A 22234-nucleotide genomic window follows, 5' to 3' on the forward strand; every position below is an offset into this window, starting at 1 on the left:
AGCTGTAAATCTAAAAAGAAGCAGCAATTAAACCCAATCTGCATTTTGCAGTTTTGATTTGCAGAGCAGTTTGCCGATATTTGGATGCGGTTTCATGTGCGGAGGTCTTCTGGCGGTCATATATATATATATTACAGTAAACTGAATGAAAAATGTCACAGTGATGTTCCCACCACATGCATGTTTTTTTTGTGGTTATATCATGGTTTCCTTTATGTATTCCCATACTTATTGGTATTCTTTTCTTTTCTCTTAAAGTCAGCAAAAATGGCAAACTATGCAAAGTACCAGAGGTTATGTGACACTCTGTTTATATCGTTTGGGGTGGTGTTTGTCGTCACGCGTATTTTCATTTATCCAACATGGTAAGAGTTGTATACATTCTCTTTATTTTTGGTTAAGTGTAATATATACAATGTTAGTTGTGGTGATGAGCACAAAGTTATGTATTTTTGTTTGTGGTTTAGTTCTGCATAGTACTTTGCTTGAACTCGGGTTCTTATTAGCAGTATCGGTTCTATCATTAATCCTACAGGTGCTACCACCATTAGGCCCGCTCATCACCGGCCTTCACTCATCCTTATTGATTTCATCCAACCTTCATGGTCTGGGTGGTCTGTGTGTTTTTTTTTTTTCTTGCTCCCTAATGCTCTGGCTTGGCCTGAATCCTCCTCGGTGAACAATCTTCAGTCATCCTAGTTAATATGAGCATCCCATTGTAAACAAACACGGGCTTCTTATTGCCTATAGCAGGGTTTGACAAATTTGCTTGGAATCTAGGAGCCAGCTAAAAAATTTAGGAGCCAGAAAACGTGTCCCATCCCGACGAGCACGCACGCAGAAGCGAACACATACGTGAGTAAACCGTAAACCGTATTCAAACCACACATGTGAGGTATCGCCGCGATCGTTGGAGCGAGAGCAATAATTCTAGCTCTAGACCTCTTCTGTAACTCAAAACATGCAACCTGTAGATTTTTTTAAACGTCGCCTATGGAGATTTTAGAGGGTAAAAGTTTGTCGGCATTCCACGAGCGGACGCAATTTTGAAGCGTGACATGTTGGGTATCAATTTACTCGGCGTAACATTATCTTTCACAAAATAAAAAAAAAATGCGCTTGTAAGACCGCTGCGCAAATACGGCGTGACAGAAAGTATTTTATTCTCTAGGGTGTTAGAGCAAAAAATCCTGTGCCTCCCCCGCCGCGGCCTCAATTACCGGCAGGCGCAGGTTCACAATTTCTTGTCGCAATTGCGACCTGGCGCCCGGATTTTGTCGAGCCCTGGCCTATAGTGTAACATTTATATATTTTTCATACAACTCCATTATATCTTGATTTCCTTTTGCTGTGATGTCAAATACAACTTCCTTTTAAATCCACCGAGCCTTTGCTAATCTGCTTGTGTTGTCCTTTAAAATACGATCGGATTTAAACAGTTTTTATTATTCAATAATAATATCAATGTCAATCATTATGTGAGCTTTAATCACTTCAGACCCAGAGGGTTTCACCCCCTTCATGACCAGGCCATTTTTTGCAATACGGTACTGTGTTGCTTTAACCGACAACTGCGCGGTCGTGCGACGCTGTACTAAAAAAAAAAAAAAAAAAACACAAATAGAGCTTTCTTTTGGTGGTATTTGATCACCGCAGGTTTTATTCTTTGCGCTATAAACAAAAAAATACAATTTTGATTAAAACATTTTTTTACTTTCTGCTATAAAACACATCCAATAAATGTACAAATCAATTTAGGCCAATATGTTTTCTGCTACAAATTTTTGGTAAAACAAATCCCAATAAGCGTATATTGATTGGTTTGCGCAAAAGTCATCGCGTCTATTTTTATGGCATTTTTATTTTTTACTAGTAATGGCAGCGATTTTTGGTGGGACTGCGACACTGCAGCTGACAAATCTGATACTAAGTGACACTTTTTGGGGAACTAATACAGTGATCAGTGCAAAAAAGAATTGCAGGTCACTGTACTAACGACACTGGCAGGGAAGGGGTTAACAGGGGCGATCAAAGGGTTATGTGGGGGGGGGGTGGCCTAACTGGAGGAAGAGAGAGATCTGTGTTCCTGCTTAGCCAAAACACAAGCTATCCATCTTCCTCTCTGACAGAATGGTGGTCTGCCTTATTTACATAGGCAGGCCGCTGTTCTGTCTCTCCTGTCAAAGATCGGTGGGTCCTGGCAGACATTGCAGTCCCGGCTTTGCGTTCCCCAGACCCAGGAAGAGACACCAACATACAGGTACCTTTTTTTCTCTGAGCCAGGCCGCTCTGCCGCAGCAAATGGGTGGTCCAGAAGCAGTTAAAGTGGAACGAAAAAATAAATACAAGGTAGGATTATTAGTAGAAGACACTTTGCCTGTTCTGGCCGCAAAAAAAATACCCTTCACCTTCTCTTAGCAATGTGTGTGTGTGTGTGTGTGTGTGGCGTGCATGTGACCCAAATGAAATTTACAGGTGCCACTCAAGGCTCCAATGGGTGGTCTTATGTAGCAACCACTTGGAGTGCAGACAAGGACATAGCTTGTCCCAGCTCTAGACATCTAATGGAGAAGAGAAGTACTGAAAGTTGCACAAACCCCATAAGAAAGTGTATGACAGCCTCGGCCTGGGCTCTAACCAGGCCACGTCCCCAGGCATGCGGCTGTCCTACACCACCTTACGGGGTTTCTCGGGGCTTTTCTCTTTTCCATTATATTGTGCATGTGACACACGTGCAGCGGAGTGTACACTCGGTCCAGAGCACAGCAGTGTTGGGTAATGCAGACCTGTCAGCAATAAATGTGTGCAAACATAGTTTGTTTGCCGCTTTGTGTAGTATATGCCTAAGAACGGTCATTTATTTTCCGCATAAATCAAAGACAATCAGGTACTCACATTTAGTAAATAAAACATGCACAGTGTAAAAAACGAGCAGCGGGCTCTTAGCCAGGACGTCACTTCCGGTGTCCATATGTCCTACGCGTGTCGTCACTGTCGCGTGACTTCATCTGGGATAAATTATGGCCAGCGGAAGTGTCCTTAAATAGCTTGTGTAGAATATAATTGTCAGTCGGGTTTGAGAAAACATACCCAATTACTGTGCCCTCAAAGAAAATATCTAGTCCAGTGTTTGGATTTCTGTTTAAAGAACAGCTATTTTTGGTATAATCGCAATTACTTTTACCAAAAAAAAACAGGGTCGCGATGGGTGCTAAATTTGCGCTAAGCGAAACCAGCCTGTTTATGGCTAAGTGGGAAGATGAAATGGTTTTTACAGATACACCCACAAAACTTGTCATCTTCAAACAATACATAGAGAATATTTTTATCTTATGGAAAGGAGAAGAAACACGATTGGAACAATTTCTGGAAAATCTGAACAAAAACAATAGAAGTATAACATTGACATGGTATATAAGTAAAAACAATGTAACATTTCTAGATTTAGAAATAATGCAAGATGAACACACTCAGCACGAAAACGCATTAAAAAATGTCGATAAGAATAGTTACCTACCGATGTAGAGCTGCCACCACCAGAATTGACTTTGCAATATACCCAAAGGACAATTGATGCGTCTACGAAGAAACTGCACCAAGAATGAGTTCTTAGCCCAAGCCAAGAAGATAGGCCACAGATGTATCGATAAAGGATATAACAGTGACCGTATTGAGGCAAAAATACAAGAAGTGAAAAAAATGGATCGAACCAAACTGATTAAAGATAAACAAACAGGATTTCAGAATCAATGTAGCACCAATCGCTCTAGACTATAATGCTTAACATAAAAACATTGAGAAAATAATGACACTGGCATATTCTTTTAACAGATACATTCTTGAAATCGCTTCTTCCACAGAGACCGAAATTCGTATACAAAAGAGCTCCAAACACTAAGCGATAAAATAGTAAAAAATATTCCAGATTCACCTAAAATTAGCTACATGTTCTTTACAGGAAAAGGCTTCTGCCCATGCAAACGTTGTTTCACTTGCACTAAGACCAAAAGAAAAACCAGTAGAAAAGATATTCAAGTTCACATCTACCAGTACTGGCAACACATACGAAGTTGGTGACTTTATTCGTTGCACAGAAGGGGCCATGTATGCCCTTGAATGCAGTTGTGGTTTACAGTACATTGGACACACAGAGACCCCTGAAATTGCGTATAAAAGAGCACGTACAAAATATTATCATTTGACAAACAAAGTCTCCAAACATTTTTACACACACCACAACCAAGACCCCACACAACTTGGGCTTTGGGGCATGGAACCAGGGCTGGGACAAGGCCATTTGGTGCCCAGGGCGAAGATGGCAAACTGCGCCCCCCCCCCCCCCCCCCCCGTTTTTAAGAAAGAATCAATGTTGTTTCAAAACAAGAATATACTTAAAGCAATAGAACAAAGGACTGTGGGACTTTGAAAGTCACAGACACTGTGATGCGTAAAGAAGCAATAATTTATTACATAGAAAATGTCAAGTGACAAAAGCTACAAATATTAACAAACATACACCATCCATAGTGGTATACATATAAACAACAAAGCAAACAAAAACTGTACAACAAAACATATATAACTGCAATGACACTGTAAACTTGCTGAAAACAGTTGCAAAAATGTCAAGTATACTCCTATGGAAAAGTTAGTATTATGACACAATCACAAAGACACCTTTCTTGCTTTCACAGAAGCAAAATCATCTATGACACTATCAAAATTTATCTCTTTTGCAATTGCATACTCAATAGAAAGAATACTGAGGTTTGAAAGCCTGTCTTGACCCATAGTTGACCGTAAATAATTTTTAATGAGTTTCAGCTTGCTAAAGCTCCTTTCACAAGATGCAACAGTAACAGGAAGAGTCAAAAAAATGTTTAATGCTGTTTCAATATTTGGATAACAAGCAGTAAGAGAATAGTCGTGTATTATCTGACACAGATCAAGGGGTGTTGCAGATTTTACATTTGACGGTATAGACTCAATGAAAAATTTAAAGCTTTCAATCTCGGCAGAGATTTCCAAGCCATCAAGATCTTCATTATACTTGGAAGCCAAGTTAAATGCAGATTTTTGTAATTCTGTCACAGTCATTGTTACAAGAGCAGGGCCAGAGAGGAACTCAAAGTCCTGGGATGTTTCCATTAATGTTTGTGACTTCCATGTCATGTCAGTGATGAGAACATCAAAAACCTGGTTAAAGTCAATTCTAAAACGGTCTTCTTCACTCAGCTTGACCTGAGCATCTTGGGACTCGTATAAGGCTCTGGTTTTAGGTTTTCTTTGCCTCTTTGGTGGAAATGTTGCAGGAATCTGAAGTTTTTCACATACTTCTGCAGCATAATGAAATATTTCCTGGACATCCATATTACGCATTTCTTGAAAAGTGCGTCTTAAGCCATCAATCATATGAGATGCCTGTAGTATGGAAATCCCTTTGGCCTGGATAGCTTGGTTTACTCGATCGACCTGATTCAAGATTCTGTTCCACACAAACAATGTACACAAAAAACGATAATTAACCTGCAGCAGAAGACTTTCAGATGTTGATACAGATTCGGGGTTTGACGAGTTTTCTATAATGTCCGAAAGAGCTTCACATACATCGGTGATCTGTGTAAATAAAGCTTTTATTGCATTTGCTCTTGAAGACCATCGAGTATCTGTATGGCCCTTTAGAGTTGTCTTTACAAGTTTTGTTAAGGTTTCCCAGCGGGATGTGGAACTGGAGAAAAATGTAAACATTCTTTGAACAGTTCCGAAAAAGGTTTTAACTTCTGGACTCACGGAAGCTGCATGTACCCCTGCCAGGTTTAGGCTATGGGCTGCACATGGAACATATCTTGCATGTTTATTTTCTTGCAGAATTCTTGCCTGCACACCATTGTATTTGCCAGCCATGTTAGCTGCATTATCATAGCCTTGACCCCTTGCATCCTTAAGGTTAATTCCATCGGTTTTTAACTTGTTGATAATTTCTGAGGCTAGACCACTTCCAGTTTTCTCTTTTGTATAAATAAAATCTATAAAGCTCTCTTCTATTGTCACCTTCCCTTTAACAACAGTGACATAGCGTAGAACTTCACTCATTTGCTCATGATGGGAGATGTCTGGAGTACAATCAAAAAGCAATGAAAAAAACTTTGCCTCCTTTATTCTTAATAAAATGGTAGAGCGAACAGTGTTGGCCAATAAACTGATAAATTCATTTTGAATTTTATTTGAGAAGTAACTGACGGTATGCCTCCGATGTGTTTCTATTTTTTCTTTCAAAAACATGTTGTGATGGCTTATTACTTCCAAAATGTCAAGAAATATACCAGAATGTGGCCTACCAATGACATCTTCGGAACCTCTAAGTGCCAGATTGTTTTTGGCACAAAACAATATGCAATCCAAAATACATTTTAAGACGTTTCGCCACTTCTCTTTTTCAGTATTTATTACTTTCTCCAGTTCACTTCCAATTACTTTCCCATCTTTCAAACTTTTTTCCATCATTTTCCACTTTGAATAGCATTCCCGATGTTCTGGTGAATTTTCATGTGTAGGTATACGAGGATTCAGGTGTTTCCATGCACAGAATCCCTTTTTTGGGTCGGTTAAGGCATAGTTGTGCTTACCAAACAAAATGCATGGAAAGCAAAATAGACAATGTGAGATTTTTGAATAAATTAACCATGCACGATCAATATATTTACCACTACGCACATTTTTAGTAAACCAAGTGGCATTGAAAGTGCGTCCTTCTTGTGGTTTACATTTTCCAAAGTCACCATCTTTTCCTTGATCTGGGCCCTTTTCAACCAAATAACACCTAATCTTGTCTGTTAAAGTTGGCCATGAGGGAGGATCATTTGGGTTAATCGGAATATAAGCTTCCGGCGAAGTATCCTCTAAAGAGGGCTCACTTGGTGTTGTTTGCTTTTCTGCTGCTTGGGTTTCAGAAACAAATGGCTCGCTGTTACTCTCTTCTGTACAGAGCGTGTTCTCCAAACTTTTATCAGCCTCACTGACAGCAATCATCTCTTCATCTAGGGTGGCTGAAGTATTGTCAGTTGCAGAACTTGTGCTGGCAACTTCTTCTGGTGTGGTGGTGGTATTCAGAGAAACGTTGCTTGTGCTTTGTTTCAACCATTTCTGCCACTGTTGCGATAACTTTGTGGCTTCCTCTTGTGCCAATTTCCTTCGTTTTCGGAATTCTGCCCCAGATGGTTTTTTCGACATTCTTTAGAGAACAAAAATACCAAGCAAACTCCGGTCAAAACTGCATGTTCATACAGCAACGATAAATAAAAAAATGCAGGCTAAAATATCTAAATACAGGGTTTGACAAATTTGCTTGGAATCTAGGAGCCAGCTAAAAAAGTTAGGAACCAAAAAACGCTCCCCGTCCCACCAAGCTTGCGCGCAGAAGCAAACGCATACGTGAGTAGCTCCCGCATATGTAAACGGTATTCAAACCACACATGTGAGGTATCGCCGCGATTGGTAGAGCGAGAGCAACAATTCTAGCCCTAGACCTCCTCTGTAACTCAAAACATGCTACAAACTTGTAGAATTTTTTTAAACGTCGCCTATGGAGATTTTAAAGGGTAAAATTTTGTCGCCATTCCACGAGCGAACGCAATTTTGAAGCGTGACATGTTGGGTATCAATTTACTTGGCGTAACATTATCTTTAATAAAAAAAGTGCACTTTTAAGACCGCTGCGCAAATACGGTGTGACAGAAAGTATTGCAACGACCGCCATTTTATTCTCTGGGGTGTTAGAATAAAAAATATATATATTGTTTGGAGGTTCTAATTAGAGGGAAGGAGATGGCAGTGAAAACAGTGAAAAACACATTAGAACTGCTTTTTTGCTACTTGTAATGTAACTACTTGTAATGCCAACGGCCACCACAAGATGGTGCCAGATCACAGAATGAAGCTTAGGCCTGCAGAAAACCGCAAAGCCTCCTTCTGTGAAGGCCGCAAAGCCACGGCCTCAATTACTGGCGGGCACGTGCCCGCCGTGATCGAGCCCCGTGACGGGCCTAAGCTTCCTTGAGCGCCAGGTCACAATTTCTTGTCACAATTGCGATAGGGCGCCCCGGATTTTGTCGAGCCCTGTCTAAATAAATACATACATTATATGTGCAAAAAAATAAAACACAGTAAGCAGCTTCAATATTTAAAATATCCAAAGAACGTTAAAGTGGACCTTCACTCTCCCAATCAACACTTAATAGTTGTAATTCTTATGCTGCTAGCATTTGTAAACAGATAAGAAAGTATACCGTATTTACTTGGTTTATACTTTGTATTTACATTTACAAGTAAATGCTATATGAATCCATTGCCCTTAGTCAAGATGGCCACTGCCAGAAATGCTAGGGGGGGTTGTTTTAAAAAAAAGGGTGTTTTTAATTGCATGAATCTATCTATCGTCACCGCTGCCGCCCCCTATTCAGGTGTTCGGCCCCTTGTCGGGCGCCAGCCAACTGAATTACAGCAGTGGGGGTGTTTTGGAAGTACCTGATTAGATCCATAGGCTCTAATAGGCTTCAAAATTATTGAGCATTTTTCTGCTTACGTAGTGCTGTGTTAGGGAATTCTCTAACACTGACCCACCTCTCAGCCAATCAGGTGAACCGGGTCTGGTTACCGGTCACCTGATTGGCTGAAGCAACAGATTTGACCGAGAAAGGTAATTTCATGGTGGGGGGGGGGGGGGGGGCACACTGGCGGCATTTGATAGGGCTAACTGGCAGCACACCGGTGGCAATTGATGGGGCAAACTGGCCGCACACTGGCGGCAGTTGATGGGCACACTGGCAGTTATTGATGGGCACACTGGCAGCATACTGACGACAATTGATGGGCACACTGTGGCAATTGATGGGCACACTGGCGGCAATTGATGGGGCAAACTGACAACAAGTGATGGTTACCATTGTTGCCAGTTTGCCCCATCAATTCCCGCCCATGTGTTTTGCCTGTGTGCCCATCAATTGCCGCCAGTGTGCTGCCAGTTTGTCCCATCAATTGCCACCAGTGTGACCATCAAACGCAGCCACTGTGCCATCAAACACAGCCACCTAGTGGCTGTGTTTGATGGCACAGTGGCTGCGTTTGATGGGCACGGTGGCTGCGTGTGATGGGCACAGTGGCTCCGTGTTATGGGCACAGTGGCTCCGTGTGATGGGCACAGTGGCTGCGTGTGATGGGCACAATGGCTGCGTTTGATGGGCACAGTGGCTGCGTGTGATGGGCACAGTGGCTGCGTTTGATGGGCACAGTGGCTGCGTGTGATGGGCACAGTGGCTGCGTTTGATGGGCACATTGGCGACAATTGATGGCACAGTGGCTGCATGTGATGGCACAGTGGCTGGGTTTGGTGGCATAGTGAGGCTGTGAGGCTGCAAGCATGGCTCAAAATAACACAAACACTTTTTTTTTATTTGCCATTTTTTATTAACAAAGTGCTGGTCACCTCAGTCAGCCTCCTCCACCAGCATACTGGTGGCAATTGATCAGGCAAACTGGCAGCACGCTGGCGGCAATTGATGGGCACAGTGGGGCAAACTGGCAACAATTGATGGTTACAGTGGCTGTGTTTAATGGGCACAGTGGCTGTGTTTGAGGGGCAGAGTGGCTGCGTTTAATGGGTACAGTGGCTGCGTTTGATGGGTACAGTGGCTGCGTTTGATGAGCAGAGTGGCTGCGTTTGATCGGCACAGTGGCTGCGTTTGATCGGCACAGTGGCTGCGTTTGATGGGCAAAGTGGCGAAAATTGACGAGTGGCACAGTGGCTGCGTGTGTTGGCACAGTGGCTGTGTGTGATGGCACAGTGGCTGCATGTGATGGCACAGGGGCTGCATGTGATGGCACAGGGGCTGCATGTGATGGCACAGTGGCTGCGTTTGATGGGCACAGTGGCTGCGTTTGATGGGCACAGTGGCGACAATTGACGAGTGGCACAGTGGCTGCATGTGTTGGCACAGTAGCTGTGTGTGATGGCACAGTGTCTGCATGTGATTGCACAGTGGCTGCGTGGGAGGGGCACAGTGGCTGCATGTGATGGCACAGTGGCGACAATTGATGGCACAGTGGCTGCGTGTGTTGGCACAGTGGCTGCATGTGATGGCACAGTGATTGCATGTGATGGCACAGTGGCTGCGTGTGATGGCACAGTGGCTGCGTGTGATGGGCACAGTGGCTGCGTGTGATGGGCACATTGGCGACAATTGATGGCACAGTGGCTGCATGTGATGGCACAGTGGCTGGGTTTGGTGGCATAGTGAGGCTGCAATTGATGTTCTTTTTTTTTTTTGCTAGTCAGAGAAGGCAAGAATGGCTCAAAATAACACAAACACTTTTTTTTTATTTGCCGTTTTTTATTAACAAAGTGCTGGTCATCTCAGTCAGCCTCCTCCACCAGCATACTGGTGGCAATTGATCGGGCAAACTGGCAGCACGCTGGCGGCAATTGATGGGCACAGTGGGGAAAACTGGCAACAATTGATGTGATGGCACAGTGAGGCTGCAATTAATGTTTTTTTTTTTACAGAAAAGGCAAGCTTAAAATAACACAAAATCATTTCTTTAAACTGCTTTTTTTATTAAAAAAATTATGGTCATCTCAGTCCAATCCCCCCCCCCCCCCCGGGGGGGGGGGATTGGACTGAGATGACCATAATTTTTTTAATAAAAAAATGAGTTTGTTATTTGTATTAAATTATTTTCTTACTTTTTACAGTCTCTGTGTGAGTAGCAGTTAGTGAAGGCAGGCTCCTCGTGGCTTGTTCTTCACGCGCCGACACAGCTCCCTGTAGGCTGCGCGAGTCCTCCCTCTCTCATCTAACACCGCGCCTCCGGCGTGAGCCGCGTGACGTCACACGGCGCACGCAGGAGGTATCAACCAAATGAATCCTCCATGGGGGGGGGGGGGGCGAGGAAACGCAGAGGAGGAAAAGGAGCCCGAGCCAGGAGCGCAGTCGGCACAAAATTCATAGGGGGAGAGAAGGAGCAGCGCTGACATGGCTGGTGTGGACGGTGTAGTAGGCGGGTGCAGGAGCGCACTCAGCACAGCAAGCACAGCAAGTGGCGCTGGCTAATGTGGTACAGTGAAGCTGTACACTGCTGGCACTTCACCTGCGCCCCCCTCCTGTCTGCAAATGGTAGCGCCCAGGGCACCCGCTCCTTCGGCCCCTGCCTTGTACCGGCCCTGCATGGAACCATACAAAAAACACTGGAGAGGCGGGCACAAAGTCAGAACCCTTAGCCAGTTAGTCTAAATGGATTTTTATTCTCGATACTTTTACGCCCCAGGGTCTTTATATAGAATTCAATTTAAATTGTTTTATTAGTGACTTTTAAATTTTTTTTTTTTTTTTTTTTTTTTTTTTATCTTTAGTAGCGTATTTGTATATCATTCACCTTTACCTTTTATTCAAGTCTCTCTTCTTATTTAATCATGTTTTTTCATGCTTATGTTTATTTCATTTTTGACGTAATTTCCGGAGTCCCATGATGTGTTCTTATCCTGTGACACCCCTGTGGTGTCTTATTTAAAATACATATGCTCTTACCCCAATTTTAATAGTTGTTTTAGTCCAATCGCTTGTAAGTGGGTGACATGTTTTAACCATGTGCTGCTATATCCACCTGCTTTGGATCGGATATTATAACTGTACTGGCACCGTTTTAATACCCCTGCCTATTACCATTATCATTTTTTCTATTTACCTTTTTAAACACAAATAGTTGCATCATCAGGCGCCTTGATGCGACACTGTGGTGTTTGTGATAAGCCACAACAAAACGGCCATGATCGAAGCCTCCTAGAGGAAATCTCTTGGGAAATGGCCGCTCCAATGCTTTCGATATGAAGGCTTCAAGAAAATGGCCAACCGGCAATTATATTCTACACAAGCTATTTAAGGACACTTCCGCTGGCCATAATTTATCACTGATGAAGTCACATGACAGTGACGACACGTGTAGGACATATGAACACCGGAAAGTGACGTCCTGGCCGAGAGCCCCCTGCTTGTTTTTACACTGTGCATGTTTTATTTACTAAATGTGAGTATCTGATTGTCTTTGATTTATGCAAAAAATAAATGACCATTCTTAGGCATATACTCCACTATAGAGACTCCTTGTTTTCTCAGAATCTTTCAGTTTATGTCCGGTTTGATGCATTTGAGTGGTTCTTTGCTACTGATCTAGTCCTGGGAGAGAGGAACTTGGAGGAAGCATCTTTAGGCTCTGCACATACTGAAACCCACCGGAAGGATCGCACAGGAGACCCCCCTTTTTCTTTTGAGTGATCATCCACCCCTTTGTTTACTCTGAATGCTGCTTACCTTACAGCAGTAAGGTAAGAAGTTAGTACAACTGCGGGTGTCATTTACACCAAAGATTCACAGCACTGTAGTGACAGCGCCACCTATTGATGCTAGATAGCACCTTTCGCTTTGCACTCTGCACTTTTTTGTGGTTGGAAGATTTCTAGTTCTTCCAGATTGCGATTCATCTGCACTTTTATTATTTTATATGGACTATCATTGAACTGTTACTATTTATTTATGCATTGTGTACTTTTACACATCAGCACAAAGTTCTATATTTATTTACTACAGTCACTTTATTTGCATTTTTGCACTTATATTGACCACCATCGAATTGTTTTTCTGTTTATTGATGCATTGTGTACTTTTACACATCAGTACCTGAAGGTTTATTATTTGAATTTGATATATAAGTTACCTTGTCACTGATTAGCACTTTATTTTACTTTGGAGCGCAACACCATCTATTGATTTTTATATATACTAATGATTGGTGGTTCTTCAAAGCCTTTAGTTTTATTGGTGGATAATACAGGGAGTGCAGAATTATTAGGCAAATGAGTATTTTGACCACATCATCCTCTTTATGCATGTTGTCTTACTCCAAGCTGTATAGGCTCGAAAGCCTACTACCAATTAAGCATATTAGGTGATGTGCATCTCTGTAATGAGAAGGGGTGTGGTCTAATGACATCAACACCCTATATCAGGTGTGCATAATTATTAGGCAACTTCCTTTCCTTTGGCAAAATGGGTCAAAAGAAGGACTTGACAGACTCTGAAAAGTCAAAAATAGTGAGATATCTTGCAGAGGGATGCAGCACTCTTAAAATTGCAAAGCTTCTGAAGCGTGATCATCGAACAATCAACCGTTTCATTCAAAATAGTCAACAGGGTCGCAAGAAGCGTGTGGAAAAACCAAGGCGCAAAATAACTGCCCATGAACTGAGAAAAGTCAAGCGTGCAGCTGCCAAGATGCCACTTGCCACCAGTTTGGCCATATTTCAGAGCTGCAACATCACTGGAGTGCCCAAAAGCACAAGGTGTGCAATACTCAGAGACATGGCCAAGGTAAGAAAGGCTGAAAGACGACCACCACTGAACAAGACACACAAGCTGAAACGTCAAGACTGGGCCAAGAAATATCTCAAGACTGATTTTTCTAAGGTTTTATGGACTGCTGAAATGAGAGTGAGTCTTGATGGGTCAGATGGATGGGCCCGTGGCTGGATTGGTAAAGGGCAGAGAGCTCCAGTCCGACTCAGACGCCAGCAAGGTGGAGGTGGAGTACTGGTTTGGGCTGGTATCATCAAAGATGAGCTTGTGGGGCCTTTTCGGGTTGAGGATGGAGTCAAGCTCAACTCCCAATCCTACTGCCAGTTTCTGGAAGACACCTTCTTCAAGCAGTGGTACAGGAAGAAGTCTGCATCCTTCAAGAAAAACATGATTTTCATGCAGGACAATGCTCCATCACACGCGTCCAAGTACTCCACAGCGTGGCTGGCAAGAAAGGGTATAAAAGAAGAAAAACTAATGACATGGCCTCCTTGTTCACCTGATCTGAACCCCATTGAGAACCTGTGGTCCATCATCAAATGTGAGATTTACAAGGAGGGAAAACAGTACACCTCTCTGAACAGTGTCTGGGAGGCTGTGGTTGCTGCTGCACGCAATGTTGATGGTGAACAGATCAAAACACTGACAGAATCCATGGATGGCAGGCTTTTGAGTGTCCTTGCAAAGAAAGATGGCTATATTGGTCACTGATTTGTTTTTGTTTTGTTTTTGAATGTCAGAAATGTATATTTGTGAATGTTGAGATGTTATATTGGTTTCACTGGTAAAAATAAATAATTGAAATGGGTATATATTTGTTTTTTGTTAAGTTGCCTAATAATTATGCACAGTAATAGTCACCTGCACACACAGATATCCCCCTAAAATAGCTAAAACTAAAAAAAAAAAAAAAACTACTTCCAAAAATATTCAGCTTTGATATTAATGAGTTTTTTGGGTTCATTGAGAACATGGTTGTTGTTCAATAATAAAATTAATCCTCAAAAATACAACTTGCCTAATAATTCTGCACTCCCTGTATACACCGATCAGCCATAACATTATCACCACTGATGGGTAAAGTGAATAACATTGATTATCCTATCAATGGAATCTGAAAGTGGGTGGGATATATTGGGCAGCAAATGAACATGATGTCCCTGAAGTTGACGTGTTGAAAGCAGAAAAAATGGGCAAGTGTAAGGATTTTAGGTGACTTTTACAAGAGCCAAATTGTAATGGCTAGGGGACTGGATCAGAGCAACTCCAAAACTTGCGGCTCTTGTGGATTGTTTGTGGTCTGCAATGGTCAGGACCTAATGAAAGTGGTCCAAGGAAGGAAAACTAGTGAACCATCGACAGGGTCATGGGTGCCCAAGGCTCAGTGATGCACATGGGGAGGAGAGAAGGCTGGCCTGTGTGGTCCAGTGGAAGAGCTACTGTAGCTCACATTTCTAAAATAGTTCATGCTTAGTGCCGGTTGCATACGACTTGTTTAACAGAAGCCAATGCAAGTCATGTTAAAGTCACCCCAAAGAAGTGCAGGAACCTTTTTTTAAGTGGGAGCGACTTGAGTCATACCAATTAGAACAGTTCCATTGCCGTTAATGGGGTGAAACTTCACATGACAAGTTGCGGCTGTGTGAAACGGGGTTTGGATGATGGTACAATGCTAAGTAGGATAATAACTGTAATAACTTTACAGCAGGCTATAGAAAGTTTACAGGAAATCCTTGATAACATAAAGGGGTGGGCAACTACATGAAAATGAGGGTTAATGTTGAATAATGTAACGTATTGCACTTGGGGTCTAAACGTATGAACTCAAATTACTCTGAGGGAGAACTTCTGGGGGAATCTAGGATGGAAAAGGATCTGGGAGTCCTAGTTGATCAGACTCTGCTAGTTTTGCTCACTACTGCATGCCCTTGCTGAGTATTTAACATGCATTAAAAATGGTATTTACTCAACAGATAAGACTACAATGCTACCGCTTTACCAAACTCTGGTCCAACCACATCTTGAGTATGCTTTCCAGTTCTGGTCACCATTCCCCAGGAAGGATTTGCTGGAACTGGAGTGTCCAGAAAAGGGCAACAAAGCTTATAAGGGGGATGGAGGACCTCCGTTATGTGGAACGACTACAATATTAAACATAATTTCCCTGGACAAGAGAAGCCTAAGAGGAGATATGATATAGGGATATATAAATACCTCAATGGTGATTCTAGCATAGGGAGAAAACTGTTCAGTCTCGGGTCACTTAAAGTGGTTGTAAACCTCAGACGTGCAATATGAATTAATCATATGCCTCTATAGTGTGGAATTGTCTCAATTAAGAGTCATTTTTGTCTGCTGCCCCGTTTCTCTGCTTTCAGCATGAATCAATTTTTCCTGACACCAAGGGAAAAAGGTGACGTGGGAGGAAGCTCCAGATGATTGACAGCCTAAGCTCTGTTCCTGTGTAAAGGGGGATGTGTCCCTTCCCTCCAATGAGCTCTTCTCACTGAGCGCTGCAGTGTGTAATTTAAACTCTCTACCCCTTTTTGACAGCTCAGATGAGCTTTATAAATTCTGGTCTTTGAACGTACAGTGCCTTGCAAAAGTATTCACCCTTTGGCTTTTTACCTATTTTGTTACATTACAGCCTTTAGTTCTTCTTTTTTTTTTTTTTTTTTATCCGAATTATATGTGATGGATCAGAACACAATAGCCTTAGTTGGTGAAGTAAAATTAGAAAAATATAAACATAAAACTATTTTTCAGAAATGAAAATCTGATAATTGGCATGTGCGTATGTATTCACCCCCTTTATTATGAAGCCCATAAAAAGCTCTGGTGCAACCAGTTATCTTCATAAGTCACATAATTGGTAAAATGATGTCCACCTGTGTGCAATCGAGGTGTCACATGATCTGTCATTACATATACACACCTTTTTGAAAGGCCCCAGAGGCTGCAACACCTAAGCAAGAGGAATCGCTAGCCAAATACTGCCATGAAGCCCAAGGAACTCTCCAAACAAGTAAGGGACAATGTTGTTAAGAAGTACAAGTCAGGGTTGGGTTATAAAAAAAAAGAAATATCCAAATATTTGATCCCAAGGAGCACCATCAAATGAAAAGAACATGGCACAACAGCCAACCTGCCAAGAACTCGCACCTCAAAACTCGGGGACCGGGCAAGGAGGGCAATAATCAGAGAGGCAGCACAGAGACCCTGGAGAAGCTGCAGAGACTGGAGTATCTGTACATAGGACAACAATAAATCATACGCTCCATAGAGTTGGGCTTTATGGCAGAGTGGCCAGAAGAAAGCCATTACTTTCAGCAAAAAAACAAAATGGCAGGTTTTAGGCAAACTCAAAGGCATGTGGGAGACTCCCAAATGTATGAAGGAAGGTGCTCTGGTCTGATGAGACTAAAATTGAACTTTTTGGTCATCAAAGAAAATGTCTGGCGCAAACCCAACCCGACACATCACATCACGTCACCCAAAGAACACCATTCCCCACTATTTGCTGTTGAATGGGCACACAGGATACCTATACACCCTTTGCCACTGGGCAATCATCCCAGCCCCTTTCTGTTCAAGCTTCTAAACTACAAAGACAGGGATGCGATTCTCTCTAAAGTCAGAACCATGACAGGGACAATGGTCATTGATAATTCAAAAGTGTCCCTGTTCAGTGTCCCCAAATGTAATCATGTAAAAAAAAAGCTCAGAGAACTCAACCTGCAATATGCAATGCTATACCCTTCTCGTCTTGGGGTAGTTGCCCTGGGAGAGGTCCATTTTTTTGATCGACCTACTGCGGCTGCACAATAGTTGGATCGCAAAGAAAGAGCACTTAAAGCTGCTAGACAGCAACGTCCTGAACGCAATTGAGGGTCCATTAATCTACTTAATGGAAATCATTCCTCCTAGTCAAGGTGGATAATGGAGAACTTTGGAACTTTCTACGTCGTGGGTCATACCATGCAATCTGCAGTTTTGAAACCCCAGCTACCACCCAGAATTTATTTCTGCGGGAGTTTCCATTGCCTAAACCCCCCCAGGAATTGTGTCTGGGGGAAGCCTACACTTCGGCCTTGTTGGCTGGGAGCCCAGTTGGCTCCACACCTGACAATAGTTGACATGCTTGTTTTTTTTTTTTTCCCCAGTCTGTTATGACTATTGTTTCTGCTCAGACCCACCGGACTTCCACCCATGGTCCTCCACAAGTACAGACACTGTCGAAATAACCAAAGGTACTCAAGGTATCAAAATCAAAAAAAGAGAAAATACTGCGCTATCTTATAAATACAAAAAGCCGCTAACACAGCAAGAGAGATCAAAAAATTGCTAATGGAAAATATGTGGAAAAGTGTAGCGCTAACAATGACACAAATTATGATAATACAATAAAAATTATATCGTGCAACACCACATGTGAATAGATGGTATTAGAAAGTCCGTAAATTATTGGATGAATCGGTGAGTCGGTTCCATTGAGTAAAACGGATACACAAAATCCAATGCATAAAAGAGTGAGAAGTCCACCACCACTTATGACAAGGGGCTTACCGGATCGATTGGACCTAGACAGGCATTGACCCACTAGGCCAATCAAGCTTTGTTAGAGTTGATGTACTGAAGCGGGTACACCATACACGTCATGCGATTCGGTATCAATGAAGGCAAACCTCAGAAAGATGATTCAAAAGTGGTTCCCAGCAAGCAGCAATTTTCAACAGATCACACAGAGGGCATATCAGTACTCCAACAGATAAACATGAAAAAGAGAAAGCAAGGGCGCACATAGCATAATTCCGTAAAAAAAGTTGATATTTATTATAAAGAGAGTAACTCACATTTTGCAATGGTCAATTGAGCTCATAGAAAAAGGGTAGCAAGAACAACAGTAGTCCATCCCGACATGTTTCGTTACAAAAAGAACATCATCTGGGGTGATGATGTTCTTTTTGTAACGAAACATGTCGGGATGGACTACTGTTGTTCCTGCTACCCTTTTGCTATGAGCTCAATTGACCATTGCAAAATGTGAGTTACTCTCTTTATAATAAATATCGACTTTTTTTAGTATACGTCACATGACGTGTATGGTGTACCCGCTTCAGTATATCAACTCTAACAAAGCTTGATTGGCCTAGTGGGTATATGCCTGTCTAGGTCCAATCGATCCGGTAAGCCCCTTGTCATAAGTGGTGGTGGACTTCTCACTCTTTTATGCATTGGATTTTGTGTATCTGTTTTACTCAATGGAACCGACTCACCGATTCATCCAATAATTTACAGACTTTCTAATACCATCTATTCACATGTGGTGTTGCACGATATAATTTTTATTGTATTATCATAATTTGTGTCATTGTTAGCGCTACACTTTTCCACATATACTCAAGGTATCACTACTACAAGGAACAATCTGTATGCTTTTATTGCCAATTATGCCTCGGGTAAAGCTATTCTCTGCAGCATGGTCTGGCATGACCACGCCCCTGATTTTGACATACCGAAATAACTGCAAAGTTAAAAATTGTGTCCTGGAATGTACGGGGACTGAGCAGTCTGGTGAAAAAAGTGGCAGTCCTTGGGCACCTCAAATACATTATTGTGTGCCCACGGGAGACCCATTTTCCACCTGACGCCACACCTAGCTTCAGCCCCCATGTGTAGGGTACTCATTTGCATTCTACATACTCTGCATATGCTAGGGGAGTGATTGTCCTGATTTGTCAGGATACTCCGTTCTACTGTTTTTATAAACTTAGACCGGGGTGGGGGGGATGATATGTCTTTTTGCTGTGTACAGTGTCTGGTCTGTTATGTATTGTGGCTGGAATGTATATACCGCCGCCCTACTCGTCCAAGGTCCTCAGGTGCTTGGCGAACTTCATGGCCCAGTTTTCAAATGTACCACTTTTAGCAGTGGACGATTACAATAATTATATAAATCGCCAATGGGATAAAATGCCCATACCTTCTAATATACCTAGACGTAATGGAGGGATTACCTCCTTTGCCGGCTTGCTTGAGGAACGTGGGCTGGCGGACGCGTGGCACGTAAGGCATGCTCATACTAAGCAATACTTATGATGTTCGGCAGCGCATGGGAGCTTATCCAGGATTGATCTAGGCCTAGGCAATGATACATTAAACCCACTGGTGATGGCATCTGAATACAGGGACAGACATATATAGGCTCATTCCTCACTGTGGGTTACTATCTCACTGTCTACTACCACTAAAAGCAGATACTGGAAACTTAACCCTTTCTGTCTCTCTATTCCCGGAACCAGATCCTATATGAGAGCGACTGAAATTATTCGCCCAGGAAAATCTACACTCGGCCCATTTACCTGTAAATGTTGTCTGGGATACCACCGATGCATTTATGCGGGGCCAATTTATTACTATAGTTAATTGGATCAAAACAAACACTAAGGCCTGGGAGGTATACACTCAGGGAGTCCGAGGACAATTATATTTTTAATCCTACAGAGGACACGAAGAGAGTCTGGCTGGGGGCACAATCTATGTCCAGACAACTGGCGTTGCAGCTGGCTTAAAACAAAATATTTGTCTTGCAACAAACCTATTTTGAAGAGGGGGAGTCTACTGGGCACATGCTGGCTTTACTAGCGTGTGCACAGAGATCCACCTCTATGGTTTTGGTCTTATTCGATGCACAGGGTGTCACTCAGACACAGACTGCTACAGTAATGCAAATCCTTAGGCCATCCTATGCTGACCTCTACACGTCTAAGGTACGTCCCACAGAGGGGGAAATGAAGGGATTTCTAGAGGGATGTGAGCTGCCTCGATTGTCGGCCTTGCTTGATGCCCTGCTAACGGAGGATTAATTAGCCACAGCTTTAGCACAGACTCATAACGAATCCTCAGGGGCTGATGGCCTCCCGTCCGAGGTCTACAGGCTATACGCTGACACATTGCTGCCCATGCTCCTGAAGGTTTTAATAAGGCATTGAAGAAGGGCATATTACCTGACTCCATGAATGAGGCAGTCATAATGGTACTTCTGAAACCAGGCAAGAGTCTACTTTAGCAGACTCCTATAGGCCCATCTCCTTACGGCAGATGTCAAACTTTTGGCTTGGGTGTTGGCAACGAGATTGGCACAAGTGATACACAAGCTGGTCCATAGAGACGAGTCCGGATTCATCCCCACCAGATTCACAGCCCAAAACATTCAGAGACTTTTTCTAAACTTGCAGCCCCCTGATACTGGAAACCGAGCCATTCTCGCTGGACGCATCTAAGGCCTTCGACAGCGTAGAGTGGCCTTACCTGTGGAAAGTGTTGGATCAAGTGGGCCTGGGTGCAAAATTTATTAGCTGGATCAAATTATTATATGCTCAACCATCTGCTAGAATTAGGGTTAATGGTGAGCTGTCGGAGCCTTATCCACTACTCCGTGCACCGGTGTCCATTGTCACCCCTGCTGTTCGCCCTGGCGCCTCACACGTCATGTAAAAGGGGGGACAACAATATTGTAAGGTTCTGGCGCCAGTACGGATGTGGTGTCATATGCTGGTGACACACTATTATACTTGGGTGACGCGCAGGAATCATTGATTGCGGTCTTGACTTTGGAGCACTATCCGGCTTCTCTATTAACTGGAACAAGTCTGTGCTAATGCCAATAGACCTAATAATAACCCCCTTGCCTGACTGCACATCAATGATGCAGGTGGTACCCTCTTTTTGTTATTTAGGCGTCCAGATGTCTTCGGATGTTTCAGAGTACATACCTCTTAAGCTAACCCCCCTACTCGCTAAATTTTGTGATAAATGTAACGCCTGGTGTAAATTACCATTATCCGTAGTGGGGAGAATTAATCTCATAAAAATGGTATGGGCACCACAATTACTGTATATATTCCACAATTCCCCAGTTTGGATCCCCCATTAGTTTGACAGGATAGACTCCCAGTTTAGGGAATTGGTGCAAAAAGACAGCTAGGATTAGTCTATTGACATTACAATACAGCAAAGACTAGGGAGGACTGGCGGTCCCTCACTCTAGGGCCTACTACCTTGCCTCCCGGCTACAGCAGTTGGGGGGTGGGGCGGCAATGGTGGACACTTTAGACCCAATACGCAAAATCCTAACCACATCAGCGGACGATACTACAGCGATGTCCTGCCTAGAGGCGGGTTACCTACACTTAGATCGTGGGGCCTCTACTATACTCCTATTAAGAACACTGTGGTCTTGCACCAAGCGTTTACTGGGAATACAGAGTTTCCTAACACACCCCCCTCTGGTGAAACATACACTATAAAGAATTGCTCAAACTCGGTGGATTTGGGCGCTGGGAAGGTGCAGGGATAAGATGTAAATGTCCCAAACTCTTTCGCTACTGGAAGGAAATCCTTGACGTAATTTCCCAGTTCTATGCCATTGTCCTACCGAGAACTCCTACGGTGTGCCTACTGGGTGCCCTGGATGAGGAGACACTAACCCCTTCAAATCACACAGTGATCCTTCGTCTACTTTAAATCGCACAAAAGTTGATTGCACAATTCTGGATTACTCTCAGGGTTCCCACTATGCAACAATGGATCGAAAAGGTGAACAAATTATTAATAAGAGAAAAACTGACATTTCAACATAGAAACGTACGACGTAAACACAATGTGGCAGGCCTGGTTGCATGTCCCTGGGTTAGCAGCGCATCAATTGGTCAGGGACAAAGTCCTACAAGGATAGTAATCAAACAAAGCTAGTTTGAGGGGCCGAATGGGTTAGTTGAGTTTTATATGTCCCTAAGAGATACTGATGGCCGTGGTAGGTCGAGCAGAGTGTT

The 22234-nt window shown here is 42.9% G+C and overlaps 1 protein-coding gene across 1 annotated transcript in view; it reads left to right on the top strand.

Moving 5' to 3' along the window:
* CERS5 (ceramide synthase 5) overlaps positions 1-22234 on the top strand; it is a gene marked incomplete in the record, with an annotated part of 168294 nt that overhangs the window by 123624 nt on the left and 22436 nt on the right. Inside the window, 1 exon segment of the mRNA XM_040340276.1 lies at positions 259-365. Within this exon segment, the coding sequence (XP_040196210.1) occupies positions 259-365 (107 nt within the window).

The sequence above is a fragment of the Rana temporaria genome, chromosome 2, assembly GCF_905171775.1.
Source record: "Rana temporaria chromosome 2, aRanTem1.1, whole genome shotgun sequence".
NCBI lineage: Eukaryota > Metazoa > Chordata > Amphibia > Anura > Ranidae > Rana > Rana temporaria.